General features: G+C 38.0%; 3 protein-coding genes across 4 annotated transcripts in view; 2 read left to right on the top strand and 1 right to left on the bottom strand.

Moving 5' to 3' along the window:
- Positions 1-5,013, top strand: part of LOC124125588 — a 91,548-nt gene extending 86,535 nt beyond the window's left edge. The window contains exon 5 of the mRNA XM_048398248.1: positions 4,721-5,013. Within this exon, the coding sequence (XP_048254205.1) occupies positions 4,721-4,923 (203 nt within the window). The 3' untranslated portion in view covers positions 4,924-5,013. The remainder of the gene's footprint in view (positions 1-4,720) is intronic.
- LOC124121871 overlaps positions 1-20,586 on the top strand; it is a 247,368-nt gene that overhangs the window by 146,905 nt on the left and 79,877 nt on the right. The gene's annotated exons all lie outside the window — the stretch shown is intronic.
- On the bottom strand, positions 9,908-19,802 carry LOC124121875. Its single transcript, XM_048398239.1, has 9 exons — positions 19,451-19,802; positions 16,877-17,212; positions 14,713-14,907; positions 14,294-14,407; positions 14,061-14,109; positions 13,755-13,798; positions 13,203-13,280; positions 12,344-12,475; positions 9,908-12,177 (listed from the first exon to the last, which is right to left on the bottom strand). Exons 1-8 carry the CDS (start codon positions 19,509-19,511, stop codon positions 12,345-12,347), a joined length of 1,008 nt encoding a protein of 335 aa, XP_048254196.1. The 5' UTR covers positions 19,512-19,802; the 3' UTR covers positions 9,908-12,177; position 12,344.

Raw genomic sequence — 20,586 nt, 5'->3', positions numbered from 1 at the left:
AATCACGACAACGTTTTGAATTTGCTTCAGCTTCGAGCTCCCTACAGCTAACACGTTCTCCAGCAACAGCATCGCCAGACCAGCCGTACACCTTGATGTGTAGCAGTAATGGCAGGGACAGAGTGTGGTACTGGAGGAATGATGTAATCTTTCGTTCAATATATGTATCAGACACACAGTGTGTAGTAGATGTATCACAACCAACCAATTACAGACATCTGTCAGGACGTATCAATGTGACCTGTAGTTACAACCAGCACAGTGTGACTCTCAGGATCCTCACTTCCATAGATAATGGATCTGTGTGGTGGTGTGTGGATACTGTGAGTAGTCAGGAGAGCAACAGACTGACAATACGTGAGTATGTTATGGTTTGTGAATAAACAGCTTGGCCTCAGATGCAACTGATCTTTTATTACAAAGACCTGTGGAATCTTAACATAAATCACTATCATAAGTGGAACAAACCTAAAAAAACAACAATTATTTTACCTTTTATAATGTCAGTTCTTTGTTTTGCGCGTTTTGCGTGGATAATATATATTTATTTATCTTCACCATCAAAATTCTTACATATTGATGAATATTGCAATAAAGGTGTAATCGAAAAGCTGAACAAATGTCAAGGGTTGCTTTAAGCAATATTTGTTCAAAATGCAGAAAATTTAAGTACCTCCACAGTACATCTACTGTGCAATACTGGGTGACAATATAATGTACCTAAGGCTAAGTTTTGAAGGACATCTAACACACTTTATCTACCTCGTCAAATTTCAAATGATAATTGTAATTGTTAATATTTTTCACTATAAGCATTGGACAACCTATATAGTTCAATTTAGTTACAATAAAACTACAACCCACAGCTCAGTTCTTACATTTGTACTACTTTCCATAGAAAATGGCTTTTCATATAACTTAATGGATAATTAGTGCACAAGGAAAACTCAATGATGACGAGCATAAGCGAAAGTAACCTACTTTCAGTCGCAAGAGGCTCCGACTGTAAATATATGTGTTTAGATCAAACGATGGAAACTATTCGCCCTCTAATACGCAAACTGATCCTTGATTGCGAGACCTGTGGAATCTCAACATACAACACTATTGTGAGTGGAAGAAACCTAAACAACCAATTAGGCTCAGGCTTTAAATATATGTGTTTAGATCCCACGATGGAAACTATTCCCCCCCTCATATGTTTCTTTTGTTGTTTACATGTTTACAATCTGAACATCCTTACGCTCAGAGCATGTTTAAAATATCAACACTTTCATGCTCTGAAACCAAAACATGTTCAGAAGTTTTAAATTCATGATTTGCTTTTTCTTCAGTATTTTCGAGAAACTTACCAGCTACACCTGCGATGATGTAGAAGGCAAATATCCCTAAGACGTTTAATGATATGATAATGTCAAGATCAAGGTGTCAACGTAAACACAAATCAGTTAAAAAAAGTACCAATCTCAATCTACTCAATATCGTTTGCTTCTTGATGTATTTAAAACCGAATTAAAACAATCAATAGAAGATGATCTTGCATTAAAATGTTTTTTTTATTCGACGCTACTAATAAACTACGATTATGTGATCGATCACTTAAAAATCTTTTGAGCTTAATACTTGAAAATGTTGTCACGCATTTATCATCTTTCGTTAATGATTTCATAATCCAGTGAAAAAATAAAGTCATTAAGTTTTGTGGTAGTCATGTGGAAGACATTTCCAGATTTGATACATGTGTCAAAAATGATAGCCGATGCAACTCCCTGTTTTGATTAGTATCATATGGTACCCTGTTTGTTTTAGTTGAACAATTGAGTGAGTGAGTTAATGTGGTTTTGAACCGCTTTTAGCAAATATTCCAGCAATATCACTGCGGGGGGACACAACAAATGGGCTTCACACATTGTACCCATGTGGGAAATCGAACACGGGTCTTTGGCGTGACGAGCGAACGCTTTAACCACTAGACTACCCCAACGGCCCGTTGAACAATTGACTAGCCTTTGCACGTGTTTTTGATCTATAAGACAGAGTACACGTACCTGGTTTCATCACTATTTGATAGTGATTCTTAAACACATGCTTATGATATAGTTTTACTATGGACCCTGCTTTAGTTGAGACGTATGATGATTATGGAAATAGTTTTGTCACTTCTTTTAGGTTCATCTCAACTCCCATCTTCTTGAAGGTGACTTTAACTCCACATCGTGTAGATCCGCAATAAATAAAAGCGACAAAACTGACTCGATTGTGCTGTTCCGACAGTTTTACATATTTCGTCTCATCAAGAGGGTGAAGCTATAGAATGCCACCTTTTAATATTATATCTCCCACATTTCTCGTTAACTTGTTCATAAGCTTTAAGTTGAAATCATTAATACTATAGATCATAATCGCGTTAAAATATTTCGAACATAGTTAGGCAACTCAAGGCATGCATTTGGATGTTCATGTTGTTATGCGGTGAGATCCTTGACCCATTCTTGTGTGTGGATCCCAAGTGCAAAATCTTTTGTCATGTTGAGGATTCTAATACAACCCTAAGCACATTAAGAGCTTAACACATTTGCTTATGCTAAACTTATCCCGCATCTTACTCCATTACTAAACATATATTTATGAAAAAGCACAAATCACCATCATACCATAACGCTAAAACATAACATATGAACATTTTGATACCACGGTCTAGTCATTCAGTTACTGAATTAATACCAGGCAATTTAATGAAAACGACATTCTTTTCCAGACGTAGTAAACCTTATGACAGCGTCATCAACAGCTACGACAGTAGCAACTACAGCAACTACAGGTATTTCAGCTACTACAGCAACTACGGCTACTACAGGTACTTCAGCTACTACAGCAAAGTTTGATATCTCCTCAAGCACGTCTTTTCAAGAAGGGTGTGAGATATATTATCACGCTGTTCTATTCCATAATAGAACCTACATAACTTATCATAAAAAACTGGTTTCAAGCGATACCTACCTGGAGATATCGTTGGAGCAGAATTGCATTTCAATGCTATGCAGACCAGTATGACATCATCAGTTACCATGCTGTCACAATCATATCACTAATCTCTATGCCACTTATCATGAACCTGCTAAGGAAATATAGATGCAGTTAAATTGCATAACACAGGGATCTCATCGTAATATGTTACCTCATTTGCAGAAGGACTATTTTCATTGAAATTAACGATACCAAGTATACAGACACTCACGACACCATAAATGTGATATAGACAATATTTACATATTTAGTAACAGTGTTTTATATTTAGGAACTCTCCTTGATCGTATGTCTCACTTTGTCATAAGAATATCATCTTTATTTACTGGAGTTGAAAACCATCACTACACCTGTTTTGATCAAATCTATGTTCTTGATGATGACAAAATGATACTACTGTGTCAGTTGTTCTCACAATTGATTCGACTTAAAGTGACCAGGTTAACATAGGATTCATCGTGCAGTAAAAAAACGACCACCCTACAAATTGTCTTCTTTTGTCTCCTCTTGCGTGCATGAATATTGCTTTGTATGTATAAAAAATCCTAACATTGGTCCAAAACAGCAGACAAGCCATGTTCAAAGCACAAATCAGTTTATGATGTTGTCCATACAGACGGCCTAATTATACACTAGTAGGATACTAAATGAACGATATTCCCTGAAGAGATGTGAGCCTCCAAATAATTGTTTCTTCAGGTTCGCGTATGGTCCAGCGCCTCTTAAATAATTATGTCTGAAATGTTTTGCTATCAACAATAATACAATGTAATAGACATGTAGATATGAAAAATTTCAGTCGGTAAAACTCAGATGTGCAATTGAAAAAAGATCATATGATGTTGTTTGGAATCATTTAGCGTATTACACTCATCGGTGTTTCTGTAATTATAAAAAATGCACAGCTATGGACATGATACACATGTATGTGTGTCTACAGTGTCTACTGCAGACCATGGGGCTAACGAGAAACCAACATCAGGTGACGGTAGGTGCACCAACACTTGCGTTTTCAATTTATTGATCTGGATAGCAACCACCGCACCCAAAGTAGCCTGTTCGATTGACCTGTCAACAAACAAAGATGATTACATGTCCATTTTTCTTGAGTCTTAAAATCATGAACTTATTCTGCATGTATTTATTAGGGATACAGAACAGTCACATCAAACATCCTTTAATGAGAAAAATATGTTGAGCCCCAAAAGAAGCATATCAACAGTTACAGTGTGTATAGTGTTACTAGTTTTTAAATTTGTTTTGCTATTTCTACTTTGTAAAGATGCCCCAAACGTCGTTTACATTGCGGTAGGAGCAGCGGTGGATGGCGTTGTTGTTGGTTGCGTCATCACCGCCATCGTCTTCATCATGTGGATGAGAATGAGGAACACCAGTACAGGTAGGAAATATGTAGTATGTGTCATATGCCAGTGTCAATAGCACAATAAAGCTAGTGAAGGACATGTATTTAAGTGTGTTGCCATTAATCCTGAAAGACCTTGTTAATATCTTATCAACAAGACACTCAAATTGTATTGTTTCGAACTATACAGGGACGAACTGCATCATAAGCTCAATCTCTAGAAATGAATGAATGTAAATACCTTCTAGATTATTTTCCTATGAAATACAAAATGTTAAAAGAAGTTTCAGTGTCTACTATCATCAATGTTTCTTCTAATATAACTTCCAGAAGACGATGCGAGCGCACCGAATATCTACACTTCTCCGGCCCACTACGAGGACATGGGCCACCAGTATGGTAAAGTGGAGATGCAGTACGTCAACACCGTGGAAGGTATTGGGACTTGTTCCCCAGATACCGTGAACAAAGAGGACCAAGCGGGTAACGCAGCCTACTACAACACAGCTGGCCAACATCAGCATCTTGATTAACATGCAAATACTGGAAATACAACTTACTACAACGATTGACGTGATGCTGATAACTAGATTCAATTGGCTAGCACTATAAACTCGGCATTAGTCTGGACTTGTAGAAGCAGACCCAAATTTCCCCTCACCTCACCCATTGTAACTTCATTGATTTCACAACCAGCCCGTTTATGAATTTTGGTACTTGTCTAACGAGGCGATATAATTAATCGGGTAGTCAAGCTCGGTGACAGGGTTGGTAGCATGTTCTCATACTCAGATGGAGTGGATCATTGCTCACAATATCATTAACTGATTTGCTGGTCCAAACTCAGGTATTTGATGGCCGCTCTCATGTAGCTTGAGTTGTGCTGATGGCGGCTTTAAACACCAAACAAAAGAAACAAAAATATCCACTTATTTCAACCTATTGGAACTTGCTAAACAAACCATAGGCTACACAATCGTGTTCATCTGTGGTCACCTTACCTCGTATTTATTTTAAAACAACCATCAAATATCAGCTCTATGCTGCGCCACTGAGGTAAACAAGAAAAAGGTGGACTGCAGTTACGGCTTACTCATGATGTGAGATCATGTTTACATATATACATATATATGATAATGATATGGTATCATAAACACAGTTTTTTGATGCATTGCAAATAAAGGTTTTGACTCAAATTGACATAAGTGTATAATTACTTATGACGTGATATCATGTATGATGATAATATAAATGCAATGCAAAATGAAAGATGAGATTAAAAACCACATAACCTGATAATTTGTTTATCTCACTTAACTGGGAGATTGACAAGCTTTTTAAGTGTAGGCAGAATAAGCTTTGGACAGAATGAGATGTCATGTGATGTGAAAACACACAACATTTGTGTTCTGTGATGTGATAATTATTATTCAGCAATCGTTCCGATAGTGTTTTTGTGTGTTCATTGTTTAACGCACGCAATATTCCGGCTAAAAAACGGCGATCTCTCCATCATTGTCATTTAAACTCATTGTACATGTGTGCATATTGTAATGCTAAACGAATGTTATGACTATGATAAGGAATAGTGATGGCACTCCCTTGCTCATAAGGCTGTTTTATTATAACTTTGCAAATACTCAAATTTACATGAACGTGGCTGATCACATACATTACAGCTGTTGGTGTCACTCATGAACACTGAATGAGCGATAGGCTACGGCAGCAAAACAATCGCTTAAGAAAGTAATCATTTGCAACCCACACCGACGCTGCGGGATAGCAGAAATGTTCATAAAAATATAAGTGAGTTTAGATGTTTGCTGCCACAACCAACAGGGGAAAACCCCTACTTGTGACGTCAATTCCATTGGGAGATATACTTCCTCTGTAGTTTTTATTCCTTTTGGAAATGACATGATCGATCATTCCAAACATTTCATCACACTGATACCAGGTCATTTGAAAGAACGCAACGAATCTATCGTTGTCAAATTCTACTTCTTTCAGCTAAAGTACTCCCCGAACTCTGATCTTCTTCGTGGATCTCATGAACCAAACATCTTTTCGTTTCTCTTTACTTTTGTTGTTGTCTCCTGAAAAGGTAACACGTGAAGATCCGGGATAGAATAGGTCTTCAGCAACTGATGCTTGCCGTAAAGGCGACAATGCTGTGTTGTAAGAGGCGACTAACGGGATCGCGTGGTCAGGCTCGCTGACTGGTTGATGCATATCCCAACTAGTACAAGCAGGCACACACACAGACGTGCATGCACGTCGCTGTATAAGTACAATAATCTTGAACGTGACTTATAACCCTATTTCAACTCACCTCACCTTCCCGGAGTTTTCTGTTCATGGTATTGTTACCTGAATTCATGGTGATGTAAACATCATACATAAAATTGAGTTATCTCTAACATGTATTGTCTTTTTGTTTTGGCTGCTTTAATATGGGTTTAACATTAAGTTGGACTGACGCGCTGCGCTTCGTCAATGTGTTCGGACCGTCAGGCATTCTTTATCGACGTAAACAGGACAATTGGATTTCTTTACATTAATATGATCTCGCTAATTCAATTGTTATCACCCATGCCGGTGTCCCGGTATAAACTCTCCCCCGTACAAATTCTCCCCCCGGAGATTTTATACCGGTACAGATTCTCCCCCGGAGAATCTGTTCTGAAATAAAATCTCCCCCCGGCGGATATGTTTCGCGCCCCCCTCAGTATAAAGTCTCCCCCCTGATTATTCGGTTTGTTGCAATGTCTTTAAGTACTATATTCTATAAAAAGTCATCTTTAATGTAAGGAGGGTTACTTTAAAAAATAGATTATGAAATATGGTCATAATGAATTGATATTTCAGCATATTTTATTTGGTAACTGTACCTTCCATCCTAAAATAATTATAAGACATAATCATACCAAACAAATTTGAATGAAATGACTTAATGTAACAAATACATGTACGGTTACTGTTGTAACAGAATTCAGAAATCTTATTAATCCTCGCAAACATTCGGTTTTAACACTAACTACGTAAAAACTGTCAATATATCCACGCGCGCCTCCAGCTCAGGCTGTCCGTTATACTCTGATTTTAGATCTAAAATATATTCCTTAATACAGGCTACGATATGAAAATGGTATCAGTGTAATATCAGTGGCTAGAATATCATGGTGCAAGCAGGTTTCTGTTAAACATACAACATCATAACTATCTAATTCAGCACTGATAAAATCTACTTTGTCTTTAAGACTGCGTACGTTTAGATATATAATCTTTGAATCTGGACTATGCAAAGGTCCTGGATTCGGATGGAAATCACCGCAGCAGAAGAGAAAAGGTAAAACTAAGAATGATAATCGGAAATTATATAAGCAAAGTAATCCAAAATATAGAGAAATGTGTATCATCTTCCCGAAATGATTAGCATGTAGAATAGATTCCAAAACACCCACTATCAGCCTGTATTGAACAACATCAACCGGCATCGACAAAGCAAAGTGATCATGTAATTGTTACAATCGGGCTTGCGGTGAATGGTGGGATGAGGAAATAGAACAGACTAGACGAAAACGTAAATCAGCCTTCAATAAAGCAAAACGCGACTACAAACATCTAAACATAGCCCACGAACTAAACCACCAGGTTAAAAAACTAGTCCAACTAGCCAAAAGTAGAGACTGGAAAAAAATCTGTGAAGTTTTTAATAACCGTACAGATGCCAGAACGGTCTGGCGCAAAATCCACGCCATTAGAGGCTTAAAACGACATAAAAAAAACCTAACATTAACAACTCAACCAACCACGCCCAAAAAGCAAATAATCTCGCCAACCACTTTTCAGCCGTTAGCAGTAACACCAACTTCAGCCAAAAATTCCAAGATAAACTTAAAACAAAAAACCAACCAACAAAAGAACCAAACAATAACAATCTAGAAATAAACCAACCCTTCACAATGGAGGAGCTCCTCTACGTAATCCAAAACAGGAAAAAGGGCACAGCCCCAGGATTTGACCTAACTTCTTACCAAATAATTAAAAATTTCCCGCTAAAACTACTCCAGGCACTACTCAAACTATACAATCTCATCTACCTAAACGCACAGGTTCCTACTCCCTGGAAACAGGCCCTAGTCATACCAATCCACCTAATAAACCAGCTAATCAAGCTAACTCATAAAGACCAATATCCCTAACTTCAAACTTATGCAAAGTAATGGAATCAATGGCTAAAAATAGATTACAACATTACCTAACCCAAAATAACATCACCTATTGAACTGCATGGCAAGTATTCATAAAACGACCGGGGGAGGAAATATTCTGGGGGGAGATTTTATTTCGTAGGGTGGGGGAGAGTTTATTTCGAGAGGGGCGGAACTGTACCGGTATAAATTCGCCGGGGGGGGGAGAGATTTTATTCTGGGGGCGAATATATTTCGTGACACCGGTATCAACAGTCGTGATAAAGTAAGAAATAGTGATATAAGCTGCGTAAAATCCAATTCATTCCCTCGCTGACAAACTTATTAATGGTAGGCTGTTTCACGCTCAAATGCATTGATATAAGGTTAACTCGCGAATGACCGTCAAATATTAGTGCACACATAAGATATACTTTCTCACTCTGAAGGATGGACGTGTCAATATTCGCCTCATAATCTCTCTGCATACTTAGTTATCAGTCTTTTTCATATAATATTCAGATATGTACATGAAGGTTCGATGTCTTGGTATGCAAAGATAGAATTCTTCTAATTGGACTGAAAATAATACCTTGATGGTATTCGAACATTAAAAGCGAGAAATTATACGTGGTTATATGGTAAATGTCATAACAACTCACACGCGTGTGTTACAGAGAATATCCCTATGTTTTACTGGTAATCAAAAGTGTTTTCAATGCCGTTCCTTGAGAAAGCTTCGGTGTTCTGTAATATAGTGTGCACCTCACTTTAAGCTAAAATGCAAATGATTACTAAACGTGCACCGTGATTGACAAATGTTTATTCAATGACGAGTTTACAGTATAAACTTACATATATGAATCAATCAAAAAACAAATATATTCTTCAAATGCATAATCACTTGCTCTCTTGGTTATTCTCTTTATTTATACATATTATTGATATTCCCACTGGTACCGCATCCTCCATATTTCAGGTTTGCTTGGTGTGTGATACATTGCAGTTTATTATCTCCCAGACCCAAGAGAAAATATTTAAGTCCCACTCAAGCTCTTGAATGATTAATTTTGACAAGTCTAGATAAGGATTGTTCTGGGCTCTATTTTAATTCATTATTTTTGTTGTGTAGATATGTATTTTATAATAAGATAACTTTATTTCTGGGACTAAACGTAAGTCTACGACGTTTTAGGTGGGCGGTCTAGGGGAAGTAACTCTTCACAACAAACTTTGTGTGTCCCACGAGAGATATACAGTTACTGCCAGAGACAAAACGATTTGGTTTTCAAATAGACCCTAATTACTCAGCTCACCTGTAGTCCTGTCAACACATTCAGAAACAGGTTGAACAAGATTGTGTTTTCCAGACCAGGAAGTGATATTCAGCAGGGAACGGCTGTCTAAATATACACCACTTTCAATAACAGGCTAATTTATAATGTTACACACATACCACGGTAACATATACTGCCTGTCTGTAGGCTATGCATTGTTACGGGTGGCGACCAAAGAACGCTAGGCTGTGTTCACTGATACCCATGTAATACAAGCTGTTCTTGTACACGCCTGGATTGAGGAAAACATGAATGTTTATCAAGCACACATATATGTAACTGACATACAGATATCAATGTTAGAGTGATCATAAATGTCAAGGATTTGCCGCACAACATGGCAATGTGCAAGTCAGAGGAGTACACAAGACTTTCTTATCTGTTGTGTATGGTCGTTACCTCACATGGATGGCAGCATATACTGACTAGTTATGGCATAAAAACACCTGGAATTGATCGAAAGGGATAGCGGTTAGGACGAGACGCATAGACTGTATAGTGATAGTCACATGTGGTGGGGGAAAAGTGACATTAGACACGGGGATACTATTTTGTTTTTGTGTTTGATAGGCATTACTTAGAAGTTGACGGATGACAATATAGACAACTTTTATAACTTTTGTTATCACTCATATGACTCATATTATACATGTCAGTACCAGCCTGGTACACACCTGGCTCAGGTGAGAGATAACATGGATAAACAACCGAAATAACGGAATATGAGGAAAGTGTCATGCATATGCATTTCAGTTTACAAAATAAACAGAAATCAGCTGACTGTAGGGTGGCGTGTCGAACTTTACCTCACTTGTATCTACATAAGCGATCTAAATAAAATGAATGTAATTGTATAATCTATTTGGTTCCGTCAGATATTATACAAATAAGGAAGTTAGTTTATCATTAACAAATAACTGTTACTGACAAAATATTTAGCATTAGGATAAGAAGTGTAATAACATTAAATAAATTTTGTCACTCCCAAACCATGCCGTTGGTAGTGTTCGGGATATAGCCTGTGTTTGTGACATTACTTTTAATTAATCATCGGCCTTCTCATATATAAAACAATTGTTTTTCGTAATAACTGGTAAGACGTTAAACTCCCCTGTGTTATGAGTGGCGATGCGATTGATTATTTCATGGAGTAAAAACTTCATAAATGAAACTAGGAAATGGGTCATGATGTGTTGCCTGCGGACACAATAACTGTATATGGACACCAAAGATTTTGTGACACCATTTTCACCAAAAATCAGATCTGTCACCGTTAAAGTGGTGTCATCATTTATAATCCTTGTTTTAACATACTAACAATACAGGTCGAATTTACAATATGGTCAATTTCAACTGTGTTTGTTCATATTATTAACTGCCATCTGCCATCTGCAGGAATTCATACTAAAGCCCTGAAAAATCCACTGGAGCATGGATACGAAACTGGCGCTAGATTCCTCGTGTCGCGATGCAGAGTTAAAAACTCTTGATTTCTTAGCACCATATTAATGCCCGTGGGTTTCATACACTCACTTCTTCCATCACTAATTCACAAGGACGTACATGAACATGGTATCCTTTTTATCATTTCACAGAAAGATATTTCCTGAATAAATATGGAAATTAGCCAGTTTGAATCTGCATTAAATGTAAATTTAACAACAAATCATAAAAATGTAAAAGGGCACAAATCATGTTCGTGACTGTATGACAAGTTTGGCAACAGGTGATGAGTTACAAGCTGGAGCAGGGGATCTTGGAGTAAACAGATAGCTGTTGCATACGTGGACCCTGTAACCCTGAGTACATTAAAGCGTCTAAGAATGATGATTTAGATACATTCTTGTTGTCATGCAACAAATACTTACATTTTGGTGTAGGTTGCGAGAAAGGTGGGTAATACCGGTAGGGCAGCCCATGCTTATCCTTTTCGCGAACACCTGGTGTCATCACGGATTAGTAATTATCCATTCATACATGTTCACAGCTGCACTGTCATTTTCGCGCAATGGAATATGCGTTATTGGGAAAGCGAGATTGGTTATTCTCTGGTATTGAAAATTGATTTTTATATTCTATACACAATCAACGTTTATAATGAGAACACTGTACCAATCATACTGCTGAAGAGAGTATGATACTATTTCACCAAGATGTGTCATCGCGTATGTACAGTACATCTCCTTTTTTCAGAATTCTGACATTTCATATAACAGTCCATTTCTCATCACCAAAGGATGCCCCTTTTCCAGCCTCTCTGAAATAAAACGAAAAGTATCACTTGCCACACAGTATCCTTATAAATCATCTGGATAAATATGAACAATCTCATGTCACATTCTAATACGATGACCATGTTGTGACAGGGTGTCGTTTGTTTATTTTATTAATAAAATTTCTTGATAATTCCGCAGAATACTTACATTAGTCTTCCTGCTTCTTCCGGGTCTTAGTTTTGTCAGGTTTGGCATATAGATCTTCAATGTTGATGTCGTCAGCTGTACCTGTAGGTTTCGGCGCATTTTTCTTTGGTTTCTGCACTTGGGCGTAAACATCTGGTGGAAAATAATACTTTATTTATACTTTAAATAAAGAAACAACAATCACGTAGTTAATGTGCCCTTTACTTTAATCTATTACTTTAATCTAGAACTGCTAGTCTCTAGTCACATGCTACGGGAACAGTAACATGTCAGTACAACACTAACAGTAACATCACACATTCAGGACTTTAATTAAAGGGTATCTCAACACAATTACATAGATAACGTTCAAACATCTGACTTGAAGTCTACATAAGGCCACAAGCAGTATTCAGAAGATGTGATACATGGCCTCCCTTTTGTATATTTCAAGCTGGTGTGACTGACTGATATACACAAATCGATTGCTGGGCGTGCCTACTTTATATCGTATGTGCGAAACAGGGATTTAAAATCATGGAAAACGTGATTATCAATAATTACATAAAGTTGAATTGACAATGTTCATCAGTTGGTATGGTTCTTTCTGTGACCATGGTGCAATATATTCACCCCACATGGACGTTCCTACCTAAGTCCAAACATGACTACAACAACAGTGCAGCATCAACAACGGTAGAATAGAGGTGATCCTGCTTTGAATTATTATTCTGCTGTTGTAATTTAGGTTGTTTTAAGTTAAGATTGACGTTTTAGGTTTGGATTGTACAAATGAATTGAAAGCGTTGGTGTTTCTCTAAACGATATCAATGGATCGCAAGCTGGCGAGATGGTATACAGAGATAGCGAAATTCCAAACCTGTTATCATGTGATCATTTGTTGAAGGCTGGTTGGGTGAAGTGACGTCATGTGAAGTCTCATAAACATCATTTTCCACTGTAATAAACAAGACAAAATGTTGCACGTGGATATCCACTTCCATTATATAACAACAACAACAATAAAATGTACACTTTGTATATCGCAAACTCCACATGAAGCCTGCTCGTAGTACTCGTGTCAACGGACAAGTCAATATTTAATTTGTATTTAAGGTTCTTGGAAAATATACAACCAACCCTGCCCTAAGGCGCTCTGAGATTCTACATTCATGTATCCATCTCATCCTACTGGGTACCCAGTTGCTGCTGTAAAACAGGGGCCCATTCCGGAAAAGCTTGCTCACGAAGACACCTGTGTATGACAGTGTGTGTCAGGACCAGCTGTCATGTTTGATGAGCGGAAGTACTCAGACATCCAATCTCTACCACCCCAACGTAGCCTGATTTGTGACCTGTGTGCCAATACATAACATGACACACATCCATAAACATACTATTATTAAAGCATCACACAATCCAATGATCTTACCTTGAACTTTGTCGTTGATGTCTTGGTCTTGTAAGACGCGATTTCTTAAATAAATACATCTGCAGATATCATTTATCTAAAACAAGAATGAAACCAGAATTTCTTCTGTCATTCAATAAGAATTAAACTTTGTATTAATATGTGTACATTTTGATAAAATAAATTTATGTTTTGCAAATTATGAAATCTCACTTAGACGTAACACACGGCAAAACCCTTTAACGTTTCCATACTCGATTCCCACTATGTCATAAGCACATGTTTTTTTAATCGGCATGAACGCATTTTATACAAGAGTTTACTTACTCATTGTAGTAGGTATGAGATGCCTCGTGCTTGTGTTCACGTGCACTGCCTGTAACAAAAGCAAGCTGTGTGGGTTGTAGCGTGGCTTTAGTAAGAAAATGTCAATAGACGATTAACTCGAACAATTATAGTATGTTGTTATCACATCCAATCTGTTTATCCGTATTGTTTTGACACAAACTGCAGGTCGTAACATAAGACCGAGGTGTTGAAAAGTTTAGTGATTTCTTTACCGTTATTCACAGGACGTCCTCTCCTTCTTCTTATACACAGAACACTGACGACGGCAACAATGACGACTGCAACACCTCCTCCAACACAGGCAGCGATGTAAGCAACTTGACTACCTGCATATGTACGACCTGAATATGCCTCGTATTATATAAACATGGTGAAAAACGAATAACGTCCCTGGTTTTGTAAATGTTAATGTTCCTTTAGATAGAGCTGGTAGACCCTAGTTTTAAGGATGGTATCTCAGTGGCCTAGCACTATTAAATCAGCACTAGTCCGGACAAGTACAAGCAGCACCCCCGCCACCCCCCCCCCCCCGATGTCTCCAGTGGAAGCCAGTTTTTTGGTGAACAGTCTGATGGTTGAATATCATGGAATACAAGTGGTAACAACTACAAGTATGTTTAAATCATCTCACCCCCTACTTGAGGAGACTTGCTTGATTTTGCTGCAGCAGTTGTAGTAGCATTAGCTGCTGAAGTAACTGGCATATTTGTAGTAGCTGTTGTGGTTGTAGTAGATGTAGTTGCTGTAGTAGTTATAGTTGCTGCTGCAGTGGTTGTAGTAGCTGCTGTCGTAGTTGTTGAGGACATTGTCATAACGTTTCCTACGTCTGAAAATCATTATGATTATCAATTCGTTAAGATTTCTGGCGCATCCGGGCGTCCATAACGTATAGTGTCAGATTTAAAGGTGCAATGGTTATATATTTTGATTATAATTTCTGAGTATCAGTGTACTTTTAATTTACCGGTACAAAAAGTTAATATATAGTTCGCGATTAGGTTAGCATCAGTAAATAGGTCTTTAGCTGTTTAAATAGGTGTTTAAACCCTAAACAGACAAAACAGTTTGTAAAGAAAGGGGCAATGATCTCACTACAAAACCACATCATCACTAAAATTAATACGTTGAGGGGCCTAAACATGTTTCGAATTGTGTTTAAAATCTTTAACAGCTTTTAACAGTATTCCAGTCATATCACGGCGTGTCAGCTTAATGTTGGAGGAAAGCCCGAAGTGATGTAGGTCTCAGACGTTTACCACTTCGGTCAAACCCACGAGCACGGATATTGTGCTGACAAACCCTGAAACATAATCGGGGCGAACCGGGATTCGAACTCACAATCATATGTTTCTGGCGTGCCAAAGAGACGCAACTCTGCACAGCGAATTGCGGCGCCTTGGACGACTGGGTCACCCGTGCCCCCTGTACATGAAGAACGTAGGGATTATTCTAAATAGAGCCATTTGATAGTTACTGCCTTGCCCGGCCTAACATGAAGGGCGCAGTGTGTTTACAGCAGATCTTCACTGAGAGTCTTGGGTGAGTGAGAACGTCGTTTTATTTAAATTAGGAAGAGCTATAAGGACATGTCATCATTGGATTATGCAATCATGCAGCAGACAGAAAAGAAAGGTTGAAAAGGTGAGATGATATTTTCAAGTATGAGGCTGAAACTGTTTTGGTGATCAATCCCATGATCATATTTGAACAACAACTTCGAATAAAAAAATATTGAAATACTAGATATGATGTTAGTTTTACTGCAAGATGCAAAGATGATTGGGTATTTGAACTGATTTGGTTTTACTCGGACACCCATGACGTCGATGCTATATCCGAGTGCAATACGCGTAACCGTTATTGCTTTCTACACTTTCATGGGTACAGTTGTTGAATTCTTGAAAATAATGAAAAAGAAAGCAACTAATGAATCAACTTCTGAATATGCTCTTGTTCCAGATACGTTTACAGAACGAAATGCTGGAATGTTGAGATATATACATTTTTAAAAAAAAAAAACAAAAATAACCTAAGAGGGTATTTAGTTTTCATCGTGGGATCTGTACACAGTTTTTAGGATGTGTTTATGAAGGGTGCCACCAGTGGTGCAGGATACGCTCGCCTTATTGCCAACACCTGGTATCATCACTATGTGATAGTGATTCATAAACACATGTTCATGAGTCGGAATCGTACACTGCACTGTTTTTGGCTGAGATTTCTCATGAATATGGAAAGAGTTTTGTCGCTTCTTTACGGCGTGAGCTTCCTACTTCTTAAAAGTAGGTTCCTTTAATTATATGCGTGCTCAGTAACAATCATAATCATTCACAGTTTTGTGTGTGCACTGACTATGAAGTAATAACAATAGTCGTTTTCTATAGAGAGTAAAAAGAATGTAAAACATTTTGGGGTTGTAGTTGCATTGACAATAAGGTTGATAGCCTTCATCTGTAATACATCAGTATGTCGTTACTCAGTATTTTTCTGCATTTTAGTAACATATATTGCTTGAAGCGGCCTGGACATTTTCTCTGTTTTGCACTTATTCATATATTGTCATGTTCATCAATAATAAACACTTGTAATGACGAATAATACAAAAAAGTATCAGTCATTCAATACACGCAAAGTTAAGATCTAACATTTGCGAAAGGAAGGGTATCTAGTTGTACGGGTTAATTCCATTTCCGCTCGTGTTAAATGTTAAGACTACACAAGTATCTCAATATGTGACCAATTTGCTTAAATTGGTAACACTGTTAAATGCCCCAAACAAATCAAAACATACTCACATATTGTCCATTTGTTGCTCTCCTGACTTTTCTGACTATCCACACACCACCACACAGATCCATTATCTATTGAAGTGAGGATCATGAGAGTCACATTGTGCTGGTTGAGACTACAGGTTGCATTGACAGGTCCTGACAGATGTCTGTACAGGTCATTATTGGATACATCTACTGGACATTGTGTGTCTGATACATAACGTGTACGAAAGATTACTTCATTCCTCCAGTGCCACTCTCTGTCCCTGCCAGCACTGCTATTACCGCTACACATCAAGGTGTACGGCTGGTCTGGCGATGCTGTTGCTGGAGAACTTGTTAGTTGTAGGGAGTTCGAACCTGTAGCAAATTGAAAACGTAATTCCAGGGTGACGTCAATTGTGAGAGTTCATTTGTGTAGAGTGCTTGAGGAAATGACTGATACGTTGTGTATTTAACAGTCTCGATAAATATTGTGTGTTTTCAGGTTCTCGAGTTGTATTGAGTATGCGATGCGCGGAAATGTTAACCAACGCAACCTCACTTTGTTGATATACACTGCCCCGTTACATTAGACTGTACACGGAAATGAAATATTTATTCATTTTGACTCATTATCCGAAATTATGTATAGGGGGGCACATTGCGAGCACATTCTAAATAAACATGAAACAAAATGTGAGAACATAGCGATTGTTTACAGCCGCACGCTCTTTCCGGGTCAATGGAAGTCACGTGACATAGTGAAAGTTAACATCAATCGAACAACTGTTTTCTATCAATTTTGAATTTGATTTATGTGTTTTACGACGTCATATTAAACTATGAACGTCCCACACTCCTCGTGAGCAGCAATACCCAGCTCAGTAAGCCCTGGTCCTGACACACAAAGACATACAGCCAAGGCAAACTGGGATTTGAACTCACGACCAGCCGATCCTCGCACGTAAGTTACAACACAACAACAGGGTAGATGTATTTCAGAATTACTGATACAACTGATAATAATAATCATTTTATTCTGAAATGAATCAAAATCATATCTTAAGATTTAAATATATATAAGTATTTTTTTCTGCAAAAAAGTCGTTGAACAGAACAAATAATATCTCTGTTCATTACTTGTCGGTGTGAGTGAGCTGCACACACGTCAGGATCTACATATCACGGAGCCTGACACTTTTTGGGCGAGTGCCTTTGTCCCACATGGATCGGGGTATGGAAAATTCCTGTATATGAACAAACAGACTCATGGTTCGTATTACAATTTTGTTTTTGATATCTATCGAAATTTCATGAAATTGAATGCAGTTTATTCTCTATCGAATTACAATACATCGCTTTATGTGTAGAATAAAGCAGGTCCGAGGTTTGTTATGATATGTAAACCCGCATCCATGCGATAAACGGGGCGTAAAGTTATATTTAACTTATAAACCGCAAAAAAAACCTTAAAACAACACCCATCAATATGTTATGTTTCATTCATACTTTCCATGAACCTTAGTAAACGGGCATACAATATACCTGTTGCTGGCGTATGGTATTTAAAAAAAGACATTCTTAAAAGCATTGTGATTTATCAGCGCCTCTGTAGCCTTGTGGAAATTCACGAAAACAGTTGTCATTTGATATTACATTTCATTACATTGCAATGCAAATAACTTTCTATCGAGAAACAATCAGTCACTATGTTAGTTAAATATGAATAAACGTGTTTCATTTTCATGAAACAAAGAAGAAAATAATGTCGCCTCAAAAGGAATTACGAACATATGGTCAAGGTATATGAGAAAATGAGAATGGTTATATATGCTGCATGTCCTATCGAGAGAGGTGGGTGGACCAAAACTGGCCTTCACCCCTTTTACCCATGTGGGGAATCAAACCAGTACCTTCAGTGTGACGAGTGAACTTAACTGCCAGGCTACCACACTGCGAACCAGGTGTAGAGTGAGTGAGTGAGTTGGGGTTTAACGCCGCTTTGAACAGTGTTACAATTATATCACTGTGTGTCAGCTAAAAGTGGGAGAAAAGCCCGAAGTTTAAATGCAGGTCTCAGACATTTACCGCTTTGGTGAAAACCACCAGCATGGGTATTGTGCTGACAAAGACAGAAACTAAATTGAACTGGGATTCGATCATAGGTGTCGGGCGTACGTAACTGACGCAACTTGGCAAGACGAACATCTGTGCCACCCATGCCCCGGACAGGTATTGATGTATTACATATATATGTTTTCAGATTTAGAGAGAAAGTTTACTGTGCATTTGTTGTCATTTATAAAGGATTATAGTGCATATTGTAAGAACTGAACGTAAATTGCAAGGTTTTAGTTTGCATTATCCAGAAGTGGGAAGGCTGAGGAGAAAGAACGTCACCAATGTTGCAAGATGGATTGAGAAACAGCATAAGGATGAAAATGATTTAACAAAATAATATGTAAATATTTCCTTGCAGCTGCTTGAATCAGAGGCATGTTATTGTTATTTGAAACACCCCATGGACAAAACATATTCGAACATTCCTTGAAGTCATGGCAGTATGATTGAGATACAGATATATATCGATAAAAAACCCGATAAAGTTCAACTCACCCTTTATGTATGTCGTAAATCCACACGCCATCAAAAACAAGATTGCGAGTGGAACATCCATGTCAACACAATCACGGGGAAGCCGGTTATTTTGGATTCACAACAGGTTTTGCCTGAATGACTTTGTCAGGTCCCAATGAAAAGTTTTACCTCCTCATGTCACTGATCTTCGTCACATAACTAAGCTTGTAAATATTTTTGAACTCGGGTACTGTCACACACACAGTCAATGTATCTGTACTCCAGTCATAGGAATTCGACTCTCTGGCTCGTGTCGGTTGTGTTCACTACGCCAGCACGTGTCGTTATTAAGCTGTAACACTGGGCGATAAGCGACGTCTCAATACATGACTTATTAACTCACACGCTAGGCCGTGTCGACAATGTAACTACATTTGCATAACGAACCCGTGTTTATAAGACCAGGAAGTAATATCTACAGTCCACACTCCACCACCCACTAGATAAACAGCCTAAATATAGTCTCTGCTCTAATAACCAAGTAAGCATGACATTTCAAACAGGATTGACTTATGTTTAGGCGCAAGTACAGGTATGTGGCGAGTGAGTGAGTAAAAATCTCTGTGGTGGTGAGATTATATTTGAATAGGTGATAAGACATTAGAGGGCGCGAGAATGAGAGGTAATGTATAACAACTTATATTTATGTGAACCTACTTAAAACAGGTGACACGGGTGGATCTTGTCGTCTGAGGCGCCGCAATTCTATGTGCGTCCCTTAGTAGTGCCAGAAGCAAAGATTCTCCTCTGATTATGTTTGTAGGTTTGTCAACACAATACTCGTGCTCGTGGGTCTGAGCCGTGCAACATGTCCGGCTTTCCTCACTCTTTAACCTAACACGCCATGACGTTTAGTTCTTAGAGGCCGTAAACTGAACTGACTGACACTTAGAAAACAATACAGTCAGTACTAGCAATTTAAATGAAATCTGTACTTTTGACAGACATTTGCTGGAAGAATTAGATATGGTTGGTTTGTTGTTTTACGCGGCACTCAGCAATATTAAAGCTATATGACGGCGGTCTGTAAATAAACGAGTCTGGACCAGACAATCCTGTGATTGACATCATAAGCATCGATCTACGCAAATGGGATTGATGACATGTATCAACCT

This window comes from Haliotis rufescens, unplaced genomic scaffold, assembly GCF_023055435.1.
Source record: "Haliotis rufescens isolate VD_foot unplaced genomic scaffold, xgHalRufe1.0.p SCAF_18, whole genome shotgun sequence".
Taxonomy (NCBI): domain Eukaryota; kingdom Metazoa; phylum Mollusca; class Gastropoda; order Lepetellida; family Haliotidae; genus Haliotis; species Haliotis rufescens.
Note: the sequence above shows the minus strand (reverse complement) of the source record. Positions and strands in the feature narration are given on the sequence as shown.

What these genes read in the sequence shown, in the direction of transcription:
- LOC124121875 (XM_048398239.1), bottom strand. Translation starts at nt 19,511, where the DNA reads ATGGATGTTCCACTCGCAATCTTGTTTTTGATGGCGTGTGGATTTACG. An exon ending in TCTCATACCTACTACAATGA is followed by an intron (nt 13,799 to 14,060) that starts GTAAGTAAACTC and finishes TATTTATTTAAG; the next exon opens with AAATCGCGTCTTACAAGACC. An exon ending in AAATGATCACATGATAACAG is followed by an intron (nt 12,476 to 13,202) that starts GTTTGGAATTTC and finishes ATTTTCCACCAG; the next exon opens with ATGTTTACGCCCAAGTGCAG.